Below are 21,702 nucleotides of genomic sequence, written 5' to 3'. Positions count from 1 at the left end.
TGCGCCTGCTTGAAGCAGGCGTAGGTCTTGACGCAGCATTGTGCACATGGTGTACCCCCGAGCCTTGCTGGAGCTGCGTCGTGCTTGCGACGCAACTCCAGCAATGCGCCACATTTCCGGCACAGATGCGTCACGCATCTGTGCCGTTTTTGCACCATGGTGCGCCGCATTATAAATGTGGCGCACCATGGGTGCCGTAGCTGTGGCGCACGTTAACTGGCGCATCCCTCGGGATGCGCCAGTTAACATAAATCTGCCCCTTAGGGGCAGAGTTATGAGGCTGTTGCGCCTCTTTGCGATGCAATTGCGTCACTTTATTTGACGCAACTGCGGCGCAAACAATGCGCCCTATTTACAACGTGACGCATCTAGGAGATGCGTCAAGTTGTAAAGCACTGCGCCTTAAGGAGGCGTTCCTGCGCAGGGGGGGCGTTCCTGCGCAGGAACGCCTCCTGAAAGTGGCTGAGTGAAATCTATGAGATTTCACTCAGTCACTTTCAGGGCAATGCTGCGTCAAAACCCTGCGCCTGCTTGAAGGAGGCGTAGGTCTTGACGCAGCATTGTGCACATGGTGTACCCCCGAGCCTTGCTGGAGCTGCGTCGCGCTTGCGACGCAACTCCAGCAATGCGCCACATTTCTGGCACAGATGCGTCACGCATCTGTGCCGTTTTTGCACCATGGTGCGCCGCATTATAAATGCGGCGCACCATGGGTGCCGTAGCTGTGGCGCACGTTAACTGGCGCATCCCTCGGGATGCGCCAGTTAACATAAATCTGCCCCTTGATGTTGGACAAGTGCTGCTACAGGCTAGGTTTGGCATTGTGGCTACCTCTGCTTTACATTGGATCCCGTGGCACTTCTGGCATTGAAGAGTAAGTATAATGATAGTAAATGGGAATTACTCATGGGGACTCTAAGAAGTTATGTGCTCCATCCACGAAAAACTATTCTGACTTTAAAGCATTAACAAGTGCATTCTGCCAAATTTCTGCTACAATTGGTTTAGTTAATGGGCTGGAAGAGATCAAGGGTTAAGGTCCTTGATTTGCTCACAATTTGTTTGATATCTGAACTTAATGGCCATATAGCCAAAAGGCGAACCACAGAGGCCATTATCACCCAATAGTGGCTGGGGTGGCACTTCGTGGAAGCCTTTTGGTACACCAAATACTACACCCGATATCTCCCAATGTGACGGGAGGGCACTAGAAAGATTTGTCCATTCGTTGAGGGAAGGGATAATAGGAATTGGTCTATGCTACGCGCTAACAACTCATATTATTGTGTAATCTCATGTTTTTCTCCAATGTCTATACTTGGCTCCTGTAATTGATGTAATTATGTAACCTGTACTAGCTGATCCTCATGTAAAGCGCTCTGATACCTCCGGGTCTAACCAGCACTATATAAAACTTTGCAAAAAAATAAATATTGTATGACGTGTGCCAAGAGAGACATTGCAAGGTGTTAGTGGGGGAGGCATGGGCTCGTACGGTGTCCTTTGAAGCTTGGAGGTCTCTCTTCCTAAAAGAGAGATAAGGTGAGGCAATCTAAGGAGAGAACATTTACTTTAGAGAGACAGTATTCTTACTATGCGTAACCAACATTCACCTTCAGTCCTAATTGGGCCTAAAATGGAGAAGCAAGAGTTTCCAATAACCAGAAACAACTTGTCGGATTAAACAATAGCACTGTAGACATGTAGTGTCGCTAATAACGGTGCAGATGGTGCAATGGCACTGGGGGTAAGAGTTGTGAGGGACCCTCTGCACCACAATTATGACTGCCTTTTATTGCTCTACTAAGGGACAGTGGAGGAGGGGCAAGTTCCTAGCTTGCTTTGGTACTCATGGCACCTTCGCTACACAACTGTTGCAGATCCAGACAGAATGGGTTTCTCAGCTTCACTGTTCAGAGAGCTCTGCTCATGTGCGCGGTGCCTCTCGTGTTCTTTGGATGCCCTCCTCTCGCTCTTTTCTAGAGGGACAGGTAGATCGAGGAGCACTGAAGGAAAAGCATTTTCAATGAAATAGGCCTTGCGTTTACGAGAGTTTGAGCCATTGGCATTGTAAATGACAGTGCCTTTTTTATGTGTTGTTTTTAAAACAGATACATAAAAGGCATTGTCATTTATAATGCCAATAGCTTAAACTCTTGCAAATGTGAGACCTATTGCATTGCAAAAGCATGCCATGCTATAAAAATAAAAGAAAGCACAGATATTTGAGAAAATAGTGCTCGGAGGCTGTAATTAAAGCCTTCTGAGTAACAACACACCTAACAGAGGTTGTCGCCATTGGAGGTTACAAAATGAAACAAGACGGTTCTAAGGAGGGACTACTAAGCCTTTTGACCAATGAACAGCCACAATTTACAGTGGGCAATGGCACAAGCCAATGAAAAATACAGGCAGAGAGTGGGCAGAGCTCCAATTCCCTACCTAAATACAGCATGCCTCGCAGAGCAGCGCATACACAGGCTCGACCTAAAACACAAAAGATAGAGGAAGACACAGGAAGCCTACGCCTAGCACATCCGTTTCCCAGTGTGACACAGGCCGTTTCCTAGTGTGAAACACCCAGCAGCCCCACCCTCGCCTCATCTTCTCTTTTGTAGTGCTTTTTCCTTAGCTTTGCGTATAAACTACCTTTGAATCTGGTGTATCCAGAAAATATGTTTTAGGGAAAGGGTGCACTTCTCTAAACAAGCGTTTCACAGAATGCTGGTGTAAAAAGTCGTTTGCAGTTGAACTATCAGGACATAACCATGCTATAGATAGATTGTTACCTTCCCTGAGTTTCAAATATATAAACTGATACAGAGTTTAATTTTTCTAAATAATGAATAACCCATGTAATGTGTTGCATGTTTTCCAGTGGTAAGTAAGAGCAGGGATGCACCGAAAGGGCTCGAAGCAGCCTAACATACATAAATAAAATCATGTTCACATATAAGTGCTTTCTAGTTTGTTTAACTTCGACCTTGATACAAAAAAAATTCAGTTGTGTAAACCCACAGGGAAGAATATTGCCAACAAGCCGTGAAAAAAAGTAACTGAAAAAAAATGCAACCGCGTCCAGGCAGCTGCGTCACAGGGTTTGCTCATTGCGGGCTGGGGTGCCAGGAGATCTGAGACAGATGTTTTCAGACATGCCGCATGCCTAAAACATTTCCAGGGCTCGGGCCGCAGCGGAGTGACTCAATGGCTTCAGGAATAGCACAAATATGTGTAGGACGACCCAAAAGGTTTTATTCTCCCGTAGGTGCGCGGCCAGCCTCTCCGCGCTCTCTCTGCCTGCTCGGGCGGCCTATTTAAGCTGTCAACCCCTCAGTGCTGGTCTTTGCCTGCCCGAGGAGAGAGTGCAAGCTCTTGGATACACGGTCCCTCTCCTGTGGCTTGTCTGTCCCAAGTACCCCACGCCGTCGGGTCTTATAGGCCGCAATCCACCCTTTGAAGATATACCTCTTGCACTTTGCGCCGCTTAGACATGGAAAGGAAGTCAGTGGATGCCCGACTGACGTGTCTGCTTCTCTTCTTTTCCCTCACCCCGCCCGCAGTGGTGAACCACACCGGCCGCATCAAGGTCGTCTTCACGCCCAGCATCTGCAAAGTGACGTGCACCAAGGGCAACTGCCAGAACAGCTGCGAGAAGGGCAACACCACCACGCTGATCAGCGAGAACGGCCATGCCGCCGACACGCTGACGTCCAACAACTTCCGAGTGGGTGAGTACCGGAAGGGCGGGGCCTGTCTCTCTTTCCAGTCAGTCTACAATGCATTACCAGTTCATGCCTGGGTGTTTGTCCCGTCCTGTAAGTCAGAATAACCAGCCTAAGTCATCTACGACATCTACGACATGCCTACATTGGTATGGAAATGTCTTGGCCAATTTGTAAATCTTTCGTATAATTATATTTTAATTTTTGCAGTATGATATTATTACATAATATGTTAGATACTGTGTTATCGTTTCTCCTGGCAAGAAAATAATTCTGTGTACAACTTTCTGCCCCTCATTGGGCCTGTGGTGCTATAGAAAGCTGCTAATGAAGAAAAGTGTTGTGGGGCATATTTACCAGTCCCTTTTGCCACCGGTGCGTCACTTTTTGTGACGCACTGGCAGCCCAGTGTGCTGCCTCATATTTACAAGGCCATGTAAAACCATCTTGCGTGGCTTTTCATGGCCTTGTAAATAAGGCCCCTTATCACGCAACACTTTGCGTGAAAGGGGCGTGCCAAGGTTGTTGCTGTGGGTGTTCCCACGCAACACCCATGGATTTTGCAGCATTTCCAGATTTACGAGAAATCATAAACCTAGAAATGCGTCAGCATGCTATGCTTCCAGGGGAGGCGTAGGGAGGCTCAACGAGGAGAAATGTCTTAATTTCTCCTAGTTTTTTCCCCTTTCTGTGCATGCTGCCATAGAAAGAGGAAATCACCTCTTGTGATTGTTTTTGTGCAGGAAGGTGTCCTTCCTGCACAAAGACAATCATCCCTGTGACGCAGGCACTCAAAGTGCAAGGGTGCCTGCGTCGATGCGTGGCAGCAAATTGTGCGCGAGCGCAGGGGAGAGCAAAGGGATCCGTCATATAGTTGTAGATATGACACATCCGTTTTATCCAAAGTAACGCGCAGCGGCGCAGCCGAATGGCTTGCGGCACAGTGCTGCGTTACTTTGTTGTAGCTAAGGCCTTTAATTTACAAAGAGTTAAAGGTAACAGGAAAGTGCTGAACAGGAAAGTAGTTAATGAACGCACACTCAGCAGAGTGATGCTGGATGTTATAAGCGCAAAGAGATTTATGAACTGTGAGAGCAGGCCAACGGTGGGATTTTTCCCCACTCTGCCATATATCCGCTCTAAGATGAGCAGGCTTGAATGCAAAGCATGGCTTTACAAGGTATATCCGGTCAGGATCTTCAAACTAGCCCCCCCCGCCCCAATCCCTCATATGCTCATTACAGCAGGTTTACTGCACCTGCTGCCGCTTGGCAGATTTGTGGCCCATAACTCATAAGGAAACGTATGTTAATATGACATACAATATAGAGGCATTTGTCGGTGCCTGATTGAAGTGCAGGGAGAATGCAAACAGCTTTGCTGTGCGCAGAGCACCAGGTGTCCACTGCTTTTAAGAAAATGCTACTTGAAATGCAGTCGAGCAAAATGGATATATATTTTATATGCATTGGACGTCAGAGCTGCCTGCGTTCTTTTCAGTTCTCTATGTGAGGCTCCCTCAGTTCCTGTACGTTGCATTCTGGAACTTTTTTGTGTCCAGCATTGGCCTGAATACCCAGCACGTAAAAAGTGCCGGACTGGGAACAGAAACTGGTCCTGGCATACTGCTCAGCTGGGCCCCCTGGGGTGAGGGGGGGTGCAGCCGAGGAGTTTGCGAGGGCCGCTTTCGGCCGATTTTGTTACAGGGGGCCGATATTGCCGACCCCCGGTAACAAAACCGGACCTAAGGGGCCAGGGCACAAGTCCTAAAAAAAGAAGTGGGCAGACGCCGTCACCGGAAGAGACGTCACCACAGGAAGTGCCGTCACAAAATGTGCCAAGCCCTCCGTCCCAGAAAGGCCAAAGAGATAAGTCCAGCTGTTTGGCAGGGGGGACGGCGTCTCCCCGGTAAAATAAGTGGGGGTATGCCGTCCACCTGCGTGGTACCCCAACTTGAGCCCTGCCAGGGGCCAAAACCGGCCCCCACCTAGCGGCCTACCGGGGAAATGCCCAGTGCCAGCTATGGCCAGTCCGGCCCTTAACACTGTTGGCAAAAAAAGGAAACCTGTACGCAGGTGATTCAGAGTTCCGTGGTCACAAAGTAGGCCGCTGGCTTAAATTGTGGTGAGTTTGGTTAGTCGTTTACCTTTTCTAGAGGTGACAGGAGATTTCGTACTGCTGGGGAAAACACGTTTGTATTTACTGCCATTGTTTTAAAAAACAGTGCAACCTAGTACCTAGGTCCAAGAAATGCAAATTAAGTCATCAAAAACGACCAGAATGCTTTTGGATGAGTGCGGGAACCATGGCAACGTGGATCACCAGAGAAAACCTAAACCTTTCGATTTAGACTTAGAACCCAATCTGGCGGGCATTATGTTTGCAACAAAGTGTGTGAAACATCCAACACATCTCAGAAACAGTGTGCAAACGTAAATTCTCTTTGGTTCTGATCATGCTCAAAGTTAGAGAAATTGCGAGTTTAATGTATGTGCTTTAGACAGTAAAGATGCATAAAGGCAGGTGCACAGTGGTGCCCTGCAGGAGCGCACACATTCATAATGTAGCCTGTAAGACCAATGATAAAGTAGTGTTTTGTAACTGTCATTGGATTTTTATGTTAAAAAATGTGACGTGTTGCATAAACTTCAATGAGCTCAAATGTGCCTTTATATGGCAAATATGCAAAGAGCGCAACACACAACTGTAGTAGTTTGATATGAATGTTTGCATACTGTTGCCTAATTGCTTTTATGATAATCACGGTGAGAGGAATGTTCCCTTGCCTAACAGGACACAATTCTTAAAAAAACATGGATTCCTCATAAAATAGACGTTATCATAGGTATTGGAAGTATGTAGAGAATTCAGCCAATTAGATGGCAAAGACTTGCTGGGTTAGAAAGTTTCAGTTACCACAAGCCCACATTCCCTTCAGTGTTATGCAAGGCCATCAAACATTCACCCAGGTTGACCCCCACTGTAAATCAAGCATGCACTAACATCAATCATCAACAAAGTGCAAACATACAAGGAAAGGCGTTCACCTGTCAGCACGCAGGGGTCAACTTACTAAAATAATGTATGTTTTGACGTATGTTGAATATGGGTCCACAACTGTACCTTTATCACACATTTCCAAATGCACGCCTGCCTTTGAGAGAAGAGCTTCGGATACCTTCCTGACTGATCTGTAGTCCCCTACTCATGTCTTGCTGACAGGTAGCCAGCCACATGCGACAGTTACAAGGCCTGTCAGCATGGCGCCTGTGAGATCAGCTCCTATCCCGACAGGAAGCGCGATAGAACAGCTCTCATGGTGGTGTAAGGATATTTGACACCGCATTTTCTACTGGAGAAGGTATTTCACGATTATAGACACATTGTGGTGCCAACCTAATGCCTAGTGCCTAGTTTTCCACTCAGAATTGCCACTCCCTGGACCCAACCCTAGGAGTAAACTTGAGATTATAGTGACCCGCTTGCTATCGCTGCCCCTCATGTATGCAGGATGTAAAAGTACTCACACGAGAAGTGCTCATGTCTGAACATACTAGACCAGGGGTCTCCAAACCGGTCCTGGAGGGCCGGATCCATGCCAGATTTTTTGGATATCCCCATTGAGATACATGTAGTTATTTTAAAAATCTGGCATGGATCCGGCCCTCCAGGACCGGTTTGGAGACCCCTGTACTAGACCAATGGTCCCAATACTTCAAGAATTGTCACTGATCGAACATAAAATACAGTTACTTTACAAAGAGCGCCGTGATACTGATACTCACTTTATCCCTGAGGGGCAATGGATTTCACAACAGTGAAATGGCCTACTTCATCCCTACTTCATTCAACTCCAGACTGAGGTGTTGCAGTCCACTGATCATAATTGAATAAGAATATGGTGAATTAATGTCTGTGATCAATGAAATGAAGGGATCAATGCACTATCTCCCAGACTTTGGCGTCCTATGTCGATATCATATAACCAGATAATTGTTTAGAAATATTCCCATATTTCAAATTTGATAATTTTGTGTTCACTTCCTTTACTTTATCTCTATGGTTTTATGAAGCACTTTTCATAAAGTTGACTATTGTTTCTCAATCACGACCTACTTTTCCTTGTAGCACTGTACTTAGAGGATCTTGTGCTGCGGCTCTGGAAACTAAGGTTTTCATGTGGTTTTCCTTCTTGTTCGAATGAGCCATTAACAAAACAAGTGTTTGTGGTTTGGAAGTCTCGGGCGTTCAAGAATCATCTCATGTTAGGGAGTTTCCCTTGACACATAGGTGGTATTTTGATCTTGTTGAGTAACCTACTGTTATTCTTCACTGTAGTGTTCCTATCTCGGTCAGTTTCTTTTCAGATGCGAAATCCCAGGGACCCCCAACTTTTAACGTCATGAAAGGTTTGAGTTTTGCAATGTTGGAGGACTTTCAGATTTCTGAGTGTGATTCATAGTTTCAAAGCAGGAATCTTGTTTTCCTTTCTCTGCCCTCTCCCACACACTTCCTGACCCACATGTCCTTTTCTCTTCACTTTCGCTGCTCATCCCCCTCTTGGATTGTTGGAGTAAGTCTGAGTCATCTCTTCTTTTCAAGCAAGATTTCACAGTCGCTTACTTGGGCAGATTAAAATCACATCACATGCACTTACGCTGCATTGCCGACTGCAACTGCTTTGCAACACATTTTTGTTGTACATATATGTAAATGTTCTTCTTTTTATGACAGTCGGGTAATGCAGTTTTGGTTTTCTTTTGCACAAAGCTCTACAAATAACCGATTTGCAGTTTTAGCATTCTCCCTGTAAGTATGTATTTGCTACAGGCACCACAACATCCATCATCTTTTGCATAATTTGCATAATTCAGCAAAAGATGGATTCAAGTTCAAGTAAATCAAAGTTACAAAAAATTCTCCTCATGGTGTGTATGCAGTCAGGGCCAGCTTTAGCGCTGGTGGCGCCCGGTGTGACAATCAGTGTTGGCTCCCCCACATGACCTCCTCTTCAGATTCACTGTCTACCACCGGCCAAAATGGCCCCTAGCTTACATACATTTCATTTGTTTCAAAGCACTGGTAAAGGCTGGCTTTACTAATAAGTAGAGCTTTAAGTGGGTGGAAAAATCTGGGGGTCTCTTAAAGGGGCGTGTGCCTATGTAATTAAGGGTTAGGCTTAAAAACATGTAACCTTGCTTAGCTTCCTTGACCACCCCACTGGTATTTTGCTGCTTTTGTCATTGCATCCAGATATATAATACAAGTAGCATTACACCTACAACAAGCCAGGACTTTTGGCTTTGCCAATGCTTGTTACATGTTCTGACATGATGAGACTGTGAAAGTACTATAACGATTCTCTTTGAAGTTACATCAGAGGCAGTGAAGGGTGGCACTGCTGCAGAGTTGAGATTTATTTTTTCACCCTGAGGGTGAGGGCAAAAAGGGAGAGTCCAAGAGGTACCCATCTCAACTCCTGCTTTTTATAACTGCCGGTGCTGAGCACCGTCAGGACCCGGCCCACTTTAAACCCTGCTAATAAGAATTAGCAAGAATAGGAATAGATGATGAAAGACTGGGAAAAAGCAGAACATTCTAACTTTTTTATGAAGTTTGCATGTAGATCTTTGATGACAGTTCATAAGAGACACTGGGGCATATTATCAAGGGGGTTTATCTCTGCTTTTTTGGCTTTAAAAGCCAAGAAAGCGGAGATAAAATTATCTCCCTATTACCTAGCTGTCGCTAACACCAGTTAGCGACAGCTAGTAGGAGATAGCGACCATCTTGGGCCCCACTTTGCATGTCAGGGATATTTATCACTAATGACATGCAAAGTGGGCGTGCCAAGACGTTAGCGACTGGAAACAGTCGCTAACATCGCTATCTCCTATTACCAACTTTTGGAGATATTCGCACTAAGCGCGAATATCTCCAAAAGCTAACACCTGCCCTGAGCAGTTCTTAGCCATGTTATCCAATGGGAGGTGGCTAACATGGCTAAGAACATTAGCTCGGTAATGCATGAATATCGCGGACTTTTCAGAGATATTCATGCATTGCGGACGATTTTTATCGCATTTACGATAAACCTTGGTAATACCACGCTAACCACGCTAACCAAGCAATAGCGATAATTATCGCTATTGCTTGGTAATATGCCCCACTGTTCTATATTAAGGCTGTACCTTATAAACTGCGGTAACAAAAGGATCTCTGTGGCAAAAGCAATAATCCACTCTGCTGTCCAAACAAAATACAGATTTGTTGATCTGCATAGTAGAAGTGCAGAGGTGTGGTGCAGCGGCCAGGGCAGCTGACTTCAGAGCACAGTTCAGTCCCTGGCTCCGATGGCAACTTAGCTCAGCATCATGGGACTCTGGGCAATAGCTCACTTAATTTCCACAATGGCCCTCAGCGCCTTGAGACCCGTAAGGGCGAGTAGTTCACGCTTTACAAATGCAGATTTACATTTATAGTACATATTCTTTGCAGCAGGCACATTAACCCTCTGCGCTACTTTATGCTGGTGAACAAAACTCTGATCTCCCTCTATCTCTTATCAAGAACAATAATCACAAGAGTTAACCAGACATTTTTATTGCTGTCGGAAAGCTGGATGCACAAGGAACTCTGCAGCAGGTGCTTTTAACCCCTTCGCTGCGGCGGCTATTCCGCCGCAGCGCTAAGGGGGAGGCGGGGCCGCACGGCGCTCCCCTGCTCGTGTCGGAACCGCACCGTCACCAGCACAGCCCACCCGAGGCTCGTGACGGAACGGTTCTGTCACGAGCATGGGAGGGGTTAAATCTTAAGTTATTGCTAAGTACAGTGCCCTCCTGAGGTCAGCGCCCCCTCCCCATGTCAGCGCCCAGTATGGCCTCACCAGTCGCAACACCCTAAAGCCGGACCTGTATGCAGTTGCGGTTCTTAGGTCACCATGAGGGTCTCTTCTGATCTTCCTACTAAATTTTGAAAGTATTCCTTGCTGCAATTCTAGTACAGATGTCCAAGATCTGCCTCAAGCTCAACTTGACATTGTTGGAATTTCATCTACTCACTTGTGAGAGTAACCAACAACAAGATCAAGATGGGCGCTCACCGGTGAATCTGGAAATCTTCATTCTTCCATTCCCTATCAATACAAAATCACTGGGGTGCTACATAGACACCATCCTCAGATCCAAGACTCACACTGCACACGAGATGAAAGCTGACTTGCACCAAGAGTCTCCTTTGAAAAACGAGGGCCTTTCTATTAGTAACCCACTGTACAAGAACGTCTCACCACACATAAATGGAGGCTGTACCTTGATGAGTTTCGTACTAGAAACACACCTCACTTCTCCAAATAGCATCACTCATGCTGCATCTCACCTGAGTAGTGGTGTGACAAAAGTACACCTCTGCCCATCTACATCATGAACGAGATCTACTGCAGTATTTGTAATGTTACAAACTCTAAACGTCCACCATCCTTGGCAACCACAATCAGGATTACCACTTGCTCTTGAAACATCCACAGCAGCATTGCCAGGCTTGAAGTAAAAACAAATGATCAAAATATCTCAAGCCTTCTCCAGCTTAGAACCATGGGACTGAATTTTAATTGTGGTCTAGATTAGATAGTTTTCATTTTTTCTCAATTTCCGAAAGGAACTGCCATCCAACAACTTAGAACTATAACAGTTTGTGCAGTTCCTGTAAGGGGATGCGGGGAAGACAGGTCTTTCTTTGTGATGCCCTCACACACCCCAAGAGGTGTCATGCTTCATCATTGGGCTGTTGCCCCTCATCAGGCCGGTGCTGCAGTGCCTGACGGGCTCCCGAAACCGGGGCTCTTTGGCGGGAATCTTTTGAAGAAGAAGCCGTATGGTTTGTGCGGATGTGGGCGTTAGGTAGTGCACAAGGGAGTGAGATAATTATAATAGGTAAGGAGCAGTCCTATTGGGATAACATTTTAATAAGCTAGGTAGCTCCTGCCTAATTGAAAACGGTGTGTGTGCACCTGTGTGGAAGATAATGATCCTCAAGGGTCAAGTTATGTGTGAAAGGTCAACATGTTTCGTGCCTAATGTGCCCCTAACGGGCAATTTTGCACTTAGTCAGGACCGGTAATGTGTGAAGAAGTGCACTACCACCTGGTATTCAGTAAATTTACATAAATTACCAGGAATGTAGGAAGGCCTAGTAGACGTGTACTAAGGGGATCAGTAGACCCCTAGTACGAGCGTCTGCGGGTGATGGGGGGAGCCGGAGCACGTTGTTGCCCCGGTGATAGGCTACTGGAGGCAACTTGCCTGCGTCCTACCCTTGCTCCGGACCTTAGGCAACATTTCATTACTCTCTGAATGAATCACTAACTCTTTTGTGAAGAGTATCTCCCCTCATTGCCACACTTTGGGCCTGATTACTAGTTTAGTGGTGCAGTGGCGGGACTGCCGCACTGCCAAACCCGCATGAGAACCGTCCGCCGTATTATGACTTTTTTAGTCACTGGTGAGCGGTTTCTTTGGCGTTCCCACGGTGGTGCCTATAAAATAGGCCCCGCAATGGGAACATCAAAGGAAGTTGCAGCAAGGAATGGATGGACTGTGAAGTCCATGCAGTGCTGGAATGGGGGGGGGGGGTGCATTCACACAGGGGGGCATATATTGTGCTCCCCTGTTTGCATCCACATGTAGTGAGGCACAAGGGGGCCACATTCCTCACCACCAATGTTTTCATGGAGGGAAGGCCTCCATAAAATCAGTGGTGGTGAGGAAAGTCGTAATATGCTTGGCAGGACGGCGGTGGTCCTGCTAAGCATATTTTCTAGCACCACCCTGGCGCTCAGCCACACCAAGACAGAATCACTGTCACTTGCCAAGAACAAAAAGCAAGGCACAGTAGAAACTGGCTCAATGACATGACCCTTTAAGACTTTACATCCCAGCTTTCATCAAACACCATGCTACTTGGATTCATCCAGCACACCAAGCTAATGGAACACATTGCCAGGAAAACCTAGATGACCTGGCACCTGCTCTCCTTACAAAAGAAAGTGAAACCGTTCCTCCCAGAAAGGGACTTTGGACCTGCAGTTTAGCACTTCATACTCTCACATCTGGATGATGGGACTACCCTCCTCTATGGCCACCTAGACTCCAGAATGGTGCGATATAAGGGCATGCCAGCTGTCTAAGCAAAACTCATTCATGGCTTGATTAAATATGATATTACAACCCCCATCCTGTCAGAACTTTACTTACTCCCCTTCCTGGCCCACACCATATTCAAAACCAGCTGGTGGCTCTTGACACATCCACAGCCAGGGCATCATCAGACTGCATACTGAGGAGTATAAAAAAGAAAAAAAGCCAATATCTGAAACAACATCCCCTTATCCGTCCCATTAGAGGTGCCCTATATTTGCTCCAATTCAGAAAAGAGTTGAAGGCGCACCTCTTTAAAGAACAGTATGCTATGATGCAGTAATATAACTTTTAGAGTGCATCCTTCCCTTTGACCCTGTTAAGTTTTCTACCACCTTCAGCTATGCTCAAGCTTTTCAAATACTACATACATGCATTAACACAATTTTGAATTCGTATTACTACTGTGCTGAAAGTGGGGTTCCAAAATGACCTTCTGAGTGAAGAAGTCTTAATGTGCAGTTCTTAAGATATAACTAGAGGTGTTTGAACTTGCATCGAAGTGTGCAGCTGCCCTTGGTTTTAAAAAATATAAGGGGCTGCTTAGGGCAACTAGTGACAGATACCACTGTGCAGCCATCCATCCCTTCTCTAAGCCCCTTCTCAGCAGCACACATATTCCCAATGTGCATAAAATACTCACCTCAAGTGATGCCTTGCGTGCTGCACCATTACAACCACTCATTGGCAGCCATCAAAGCATCTTCCCTTCCCCCTCCAAGAACATCCTGGATGTAATCCTTGTCACTTACTGGTGCTCTGTCAGAATTGGCATCCCATGTCTGCCATTTCATAATGACAAATGTCCCCCATTGGGATATGCTGGAGCAGGAAATGGTGGATAGGCATATTTGTACTGCTTCACATCCACCAATTCCGGCTCCGGGATGTCTCTGGGTGGGACTTCAATAACTGTGAAATCGTGGATGCAGGCTACTTCCTCCCATGAAATGCCTGTTGGTGTCAGGGAGGGCAGGCAGACCTTTTTAATGACACTTATACAAATTGGGAAATCCCACTTGCTACCTCTGGCCTGACATTTCTGTGTTTTCCTTAACTATGCATGTGTTTTTAAAAATTCCCACACCACTCATCATAACTGGACAATTCCTCTTCTACAGAAAAGGGGCTGACAGCCAGGGAATGTTGCTCCCACCTCTTTATTCACGTTCAGATAATCGCCCCCAGTCTGTACGTGCTGTCCTCTGGCTTGGTATACATTTTCCACATAATCCTCATTTTAATTCAGTCATACTGTCTACTTTGTGAATGTGTTACCTCTTTTCTTCTATGATGTTCATTTCCATAAAAGGAAAAGTTGCAGTGAACGCCTGCAAGTATGTCACATTACCAGCAGGATAAATTAGCTCTCAGACTAAATCTTGTACGCAGGACTTTTCAGAGTCTCTTAGACAATATTACAAAGAAGACGAACACAAAATACAGTTCGTTGTCACTTTATTTAGCTGTAAGAAAGTACTTATTAAGAACTTGTAGCACAGTGCGAGTGAGACATTGCAGAGCCAGACATGGCACTGTTTTATGCAGAGTACCCCCATGGTATCTCATAACTAGCAATGTTACCGGTTTCCAGTAGTCTGTTCTTCCTGTATTAGTGAGGTGTGCCCAGTGGCAAATGTTTATCTGCAAATAGCTGTTTTTGAAGGCATCCAAAATCTAGTAGATAATCATAAATATTCTGTGTGCTGGATTATTGAGTACAAAAATATTGACCTGCAAACATTGACTGCCACATTATTATTAAGGTATGTGTGTGCGTGTGCGTGCATGTCTGTGTGTGGTGTCTGCATACTCGTGTAACATGTTGTGGTACAAAAGAGGGTGGTGATGGACGGAGCATCTGAATCAATCAAACACTCACACCCAGTCAAAAGATCTGGGTTTAATCCATCCCCGTTCTTTAGCCCACTCTGCCACCCCAGTTCAGACATGGCAATATGCAAATCAGTCTGACCCTGTGCCTCATGGGAACAGTCCAGCCCGAACTGCCAAGCCATGTCTTCCCTGGACCAGAAACAAGCTTCCGAGGACCAGTTTCTGGCATTCCAGCCGTCTTCAGCCCGGCTTGCTTGAATCCAGTGGCAAAGTGAGCAAGGGACTCACGTCTGAGCATACCCTGCCACACTTATGGCGGCCAAAAGTGGTACAAATGGGGGTGGTGATGGACGGAGCATCTGAATCAATCAAACACTCACACCCAGTCAAAAGATCTGGGTTTAATCCATCACCGTTCTTCATTCCACTCTGCCACCCCAGTTCAGACATGGCTATATGCAAATCAGTCTGACCCTGTGCCTCATGGGAACAGTCCAGCCCCAACTGCCTGTAACATGTTGTGGCAGCCAATACAGGACTGGGGGTCATGGCCCCAAATGAAATGCCTTGTAGTAAAAGCATGTTTTTGAGGGTCACAAGAAGAAAGACTTGTAAAGGGCAGTAACACACTTTAGTCACAATATGAATAATTTGTTAATGGTGGTATATTAATTTTAGAAATTCTGGTGATTTCTCAGATGATTTTACCCTGTGAAAAATGATCTGCTGGAAGTTGATGAACCTTATTTGAGAGACAACTGTTTTCTCTCATGATTTTCTCATAGAGTTTTTGGAAGTGCTCCAGAATCTAAAATAATAACACATTCTCTATCAGTTCACTCTATATTTCCTAAGGCATGTGGGAACAACGTATGATATTCGGAGTAAGATATACTTTAATCAGCAGCAACCTGTCATTTGATCTCCCCGTGTTCTATTGCAGCTTCCCACAGTGTTCTAATGAACAATTAGAGCTCTAGCAAGTTGTGTTTTTGACAAAGGTGTAATACACCTGGACACCATCTTGATGGAATGAGAGCTGCAAAATGTAAAGCATTTCCTTTAGAAGTGAATTAAAGGAGGGAGTTCATGCAGTCAAAGTAATGAGGGTCAGTGCTCTAGAAAGTTAATATGAGGAGACATGTTCAATGAGTTCTCAAATTTCTTCCTCAGCGGTGTCAATAATTCGGAGAGAAACATGTACTTCCAACACCAGCAGCAGTCTGTCAGTTAACTCCTTAGTAAACAACTACAGTATCACCAAAGAATTTATTGAACAGCTATAGTGTTACCATTGTGTATTCAAGACAAAAGGTAGGCACTCCTGAGGACCATTTGGTCGAATTGGAGCTGTTGAGTTTAAAGACTTTCACGGGGACCGAGCTGAAGTATATGAGCATTGAGGATCATCAGGCATCAGGTTAAAAATGTGAGGTGAGGCCATGGGTTTTTAGCAATTTGAGGCATAATGTATTTTTGAAGGGGCTAAAAATGGACAAATACGTCTGCAAAAGTACAGCCTGCTCATCTTCTCAGTCGCTTAACAACTCCCTAAGTTTAAAATCGAAAAATGTTGGTAAAAAAAAGTATATGTTTATACGCTCACTGAAACAAGCAAAGGTTAAAGTGACATTATTAAAATGTTTGGTGCTACAACCTTAACCTATGCTGGAGGCATGGCTAATCGCTGTCCAAATTGCCTCTGACTCACAGGACCCGACTCCCCAATTCTTACATATCTGTCATATCCTGACTAATTGACTTGCCTACAATGCGGGGGCTGGCATGGCCTTCCGACAGGACACAGGTGTCTGTTCTGCAGAATACCACAGATCTAAAACCCACAGGACAGTGGGTGGTCTGTTGTGCAGAGTGTAGCCTGATTATGTTGGCTGTTGTAGCGAGGAAGCCAGCATTGGAGGCCTTTTGTGCCTTGTGTGGGGGAGAGGCATAATCCCACATGCTACAAAGGGCCTGGGCGGGAGGTTGAAGCACTGACTTTGAACAGAATAGATTGCTGAGCGGCCCAAGGCGGTATCAGTCTCTTCCCAGGGCCTTTTTTTGATGAGATCCACTCAGCGGCCCAGCAGAGTCGGCCCTGAAGTTGGGCTTATGATGGACAGATGCAGAGGACCTTGAGCTCAATGTCTCAGCTGGCCAGGTGCACTGTTGGCATCCATGCAAAAAAGGTACAATCAATGCAACTACTTACATTGAAGCACATTTCTTGGTCACCCAGTCGTACAGCCAGGGGTGTCTGTTGGTCCTCATAAGAGTGCGCTGTCTGAGCAACAGTCTGGTGTCAATTTGTGTACCCATGCTGGCCCTTAAACTGTGTCATAACATACAAAGTAAATATACCATGCAACAAGGTCTGCAATTTCAACATTTGTCTGAATAGTTCCTGCTCCTCCTGTTATTGTGTAGACTAAACCTGTACCAAAACAAGAGAAGCTGACTTTTGAACGGGGCAAGGGGGATACGTGAGTTAGATCCAGGCCCCCTTCATTACATGAACAGTGAGTTGACGAAGGCACAAGTGGAGCAACTGATGCAGACACGTAAACTATCCTCATGGTAGTGAAATCCCGCCTCTTTAATAGTGGAATTAAGATTGACCACGATACTGCCCGAATGTACAAAGTGCAGGATAGCCTGGATAAGCAGTGGGACCTTATAGCAAAAGCCTAGCACAGAATTTCCTAGCTTGAAGATGAACCCCCAACTTTGGAGCAAGTTATGCAATGAATGTAAGGAGAACTTATGAACATTTATGCCAAGAAGGAAGAACTAGAAGCACAGAAAAATGTGTGCATAATTGGACTTCTGGGGTCTACAAATATTGGCAAGCTCAAAGCATTTGGGCGGGCACTGTTATTGGACGTGAATGATACCCATCTGAGTCTTTCACTCTCTGAGAAGGCAACTCAAGACATGGCCAATTTTCAGAAAGGAATGCTTGCAGTTGCTTAGTGGATGAACAGCAACTGCCTTAGATTAAATGTCAGCAAAACTGGAATTCGTTTGTGAGGTAGACCCTTGCATTTTTTGGGGAGACCATTGGTGACTAGCCATCCTCGACCCACCCCCCAGGTCCAAATCAGTTATCAGAAACTTTGGAGTTTGCAAGAATGGCACCCTTGCTTTCGAAGCACAAGCCAAATGAATGAGTGGCACCTTTTACGGTTTTCTGAGACGTATCTAACCCATCATTGGCTTTTTTGACCCTCACATCAGGAAGACCCATCACCCAAGCACTATCCTGCCTCGATTACTCTAATGTCATATACCTAGGAGCAAAAAAAGCTTTCACAAAAAGACTTCAGGTGGCCCAAAATGCTATGGCAAGAATGCTCCTCTCACTCCCAAATTCTCCTCTGCTTCTGGGTTTCTCAATAAGCTACATTGACTCCCTGTGGACAAGGATATGCACCTTAAGACCCTACGCATCACCCACAAAATTCTTCATTCCTGGGGGTACCCATCCTCAACAGCCTTATATCCACTTACCTACCATCCTGCCTGCTCTGATTGGCTGACTTGGCCATTGTCCCTCGAGTCAAGAAGGCAAGGGCCCCAGTCCGGTGGAGCAAGCTACTTCTCGTCCTCGGGAAAACCCAGAACCATCTGCAGTTTAGGAATCTGCTCAAAACATGATTCTTTTCCAGCTAGCTTTCCCCCTTACTCTCTGCTCTAGGTGTGCATAGTTGATGTATGTCTCTTACTGGTTCCACGCTGGAAAACCCCATTCCTGGGGCAGCTATGCGCTATGCAAGATCTTCTAACATTTGATAAAGCACTTTTCACAGATTTGCTGCATATCGGAAATTTTTGAAACCCTCTAATCATTGAGAGAGCTCACAGGGCGCTGGTCCCTACACCACTACCGGGAGAGCCCCCCAAGACTGAAAAGGGCCTGCTAACTGGACTATTGTGACAGAGACACAGCCTTGAGATTGGCTAGAGAAAAGGGCCCATTGCAGTTGGGCACTTAGACAGCAAAGTAAGTGTCAAGCCTAATTCATAATTGTCTATGTCATGGTTTCCAAGAAGAGTGATGTAAAGCAATGTTATCAGCACCCCTAATTTATTTATTTTTTTTAAAGTAATTTTTATTGTAGTCATACATAGATCAGGCCAAAGCACATACATGTATCGCAGTAATTAGGGCGCTGTTGCGTATCATTTCTTGCCCCGTCACACACAGCCTGTAAGCCCACAACCCGGGGGTCGGGCGGCAATAAGTTCTCAGCCCCTCCATGCCAGATGCTAATGTTGCAGGAGTACTGTGCCGTATAAGTGAGTGCATGACTACTTTTATTCCTCACCTAACTGGTGCAAATAACCCCACCCCCTTCCCCCTCAAACTAGGGAACTCCCCTGCCCCCCCTCCCCCCCACCACCAGCCCGAGGGCCTCTAGCAATGTCCGTTCCTGCCCATCAGGGCGTACACCTTGGTCTCCAATAGCCAATGATTATGTGTCAGTTATTCAGCTTATCCCACCTTCTCTGCCCGTGCTAAGGGTCTCTTCCTCCTCGTCCACTCCACTATCTCTGAGGGCCTGTACCATCATCTCCCACGCTGTTGCTGCCTCAGTCGCCCCCAGGTTAGGAGTCCTGCGCGCCAGCTGGTACCTGTGTGTGCTATCGGTGGTCGCCCATTTCAAGAATTTGTTGAGCCACTGTCTAGGGGTCGGGCCCGCCCTCTCCTTCCAGTGCCTGTTTATCTCCCGCTTAGCCACTATCAACCCCATATCAATGAATTTGCTTGTGAGTTTGTTTTTGGGGGTGTGAGGGAACCAGTGCAGTACACATTCCGCCGGGCCGAATTCTACGGTCCTGTCAGTCACCTCGTTCAGAGTCTCCCCTACAGCCTGCCAATAGTCCCGAAGGGCCGGGCACGCCCACAGCATGTGCACCAGTTCGGCCCCCTCCTCCAGACAGCGAGGGCATGTCACTTTCGCCGCTCCAAAGTACCTCTTAATCCTCCCTGGGGTCATATATGCCCTATGTAGTATATAGTAGTGGATAATCTGAAACCTAGCGTTTCTCGTACTGTTGCGGGCCCGACGCACGAGCTGTGCCCATGTCGTGTCAGGGATGTCCTTACCTAGATCAACTTCCCACTTGGCCTTCAGCGACGCAAGGGGTGGGAGATTTTCACGCACTATCCTATTGTAGAGGCACGTCACTGCCTTGATTGTACCCGCCGCCATCATAGTGTATTGGCAGGCCGCCGCCGTCTCGGGTTCCACCAGCCCCGTTCCCCAGTGTGTCTGGATTGCTCCACTCACCGCTGCGTGGAGAAGATATCCCCCCCTCGGAAGGTCAAAGCGTTCCAGCAGTTCCTGGAACGGGAGTAGCGTTCCGTTTTCGTAAAGGTCTCCGACAACCTGCACGCCCGCGTCCTCCCATCGCTGTAAGTGCGACCAGTCGCCTCCATGCGGCAATGCCGTCAGCATGCCTAGCGGGATGTCGGGGGCGTACGGGCGTCGAATTCCTGCCCGCTTCTGCGCTCGGTTCCAGCATTGACGGTACGTGCGTTGTTCTAGTGACAAGTCTCGACCGTCAATCCGCTGTTGTAGGGTGATGTAGGCCAAGATGTGGCGGGGCGTGCCTTTCAGCCTTCCGTCTTCCGGGCCCCTGTATACTCGCGCTACCTCCTGCGTGAAGACCTGCAATTGGGCTGCTACATAGTAAAGCTCGTAGTCCGGCACCGCGAGTCCCCCCTCGTCCTTCGGGCGGGTGAGCGACGCCAGCGCCACCCTGCATCGTCCAGCTCCCCAGAGAAACGCTGTTATCTGGGACCTGAGCTGCCGGAAGAAGGAGCTAGGAATCCATATCGGGAGCGTGCGGAAGTAGTACAACAGTCGCGGTAGGGCAACCATCTTCATTAAGGATATTCTGCCGGCCACAAAGAGCGGCAGCGCAGCCCAAAAGGACATGCAGCCCCTCAGTCCCCGCACGCAGCGCCCTAAATTACCCTCGAGCTGGTCCGCTGCCGTGTGATAGATGTGGACCCCAGATATTTATTGCAGGTAGGTTCCCAGGCAATCGACGGCCGATGATGCGGCCGAGCAATGCCCTCCCGCAGCGGAAACAGGCTTGTCTTGGTTCAGTTAACCTTCAACCCCGATAGCGCTCCAAACCGCTCTAGTAGTGCCTCCGCACCCTCCAACTCCGCGGCCTCGCTGGTCAGGAAGAGCAGCAAGTCGTCGGAGTACAGTGAGATGAACTGCTGCCCATCCCTGGCTCGCACCCCAGCGAATTGTCGTCCCGTACGGGCTTCAGCCGCTAGGGGCTCAATTGCTAGCGCAAACAAAAGTGGGGAAAGGGAGCATCCCTGTCGGGTGCCCCTTTCCACTGGATATCGGTGGGATACCGTTGTCCCGATTCTCACTCTTGCCACTGCCTCCGCGTAAAGAACCCGCGTCCAATGAATATAGCCGGCGCCTAGGCCGAAGCATTCCATAACCGTGTATAGATAGTCCCACTCTAGGCTGTCAAATGCTTTTTCAATGTCAACAGAAAGGACCAGTGCGGTCTCGTCCTCCTCACCCAGTCCATCCATTAGGCGGAGGAGTCGCCTAATGTTAATCGTGGTGTTGCGGGCCGGTATGAACCCGTTCTGGTCTTCGTGTATCAGTCCCGACATGTGTGGTAAGAGCCTCGCCGCCAGAATGGAGCTCAAGATTTTATAGTCGGTGGTGAGCATAGAGAGCGGCCGGTAAGAAGCTGGGCTACTGCTCTCCCTTCCCGATTTCAGGAGCGGCACCACTATTGCTTCACGCATAGATTGAGGTAGGCGGCCAGCCTTCTTGGCCTCCTTATAAACTATTTGGAGCCGCGGCGCTAAAATATCCAAATACTTGCTATAAAATTCAATGGGCAGCCCGTCTATCCCCGGCGACTTATTGTGAGCCATTTTCTTCACAGCCCTTCTAATCTCA

General features: G+C 47.1%; 1 protein-coding gene across 1 annotated transcript in view; it reads left to right on the top strand.

Moving 5' to 3' along the window:
• The window catches only part of LTBP1 (latent transforming growth factor beta binding protein 1), a 1,129,437-nt gene that overhangs the window by 519,244 nt on the left and 588,491 nt on the right, over positions 1 to 21,702 (top strand). The window contains exon 5 of the mRNA XM_086926894.1: positions 3,561 to 3,728. Within this exon, the coding sequence (XP_086783020.1) occupies positions 3,561 to 3,728 (168 nt within the window). The remainder of the gene's footprint in view (positions 1 to 3,560; positions 3,729 to 21,702) is intronic.

The sequence above is a fragment of the Lissotriton vulgaris genome, chromosome 6 (genome assembly GCF_964263255.1).
Source record: "Lissotriton vulgaris chromosome 6, aLisVul1.2, whole genome shotgun sequence".
Classification (NCBI taxonomy): domain Eukaryota; kingdom Metazoa; phylum Chordata; class Amphibia; order Caudata; family Salamandridae; genus Lissotriton; species Lissotriton vulgaris.
Note: the sequence above shows the minus strand (reverse complement) of the source record. Positions and strands in the feature narration are given on the sequence as shown.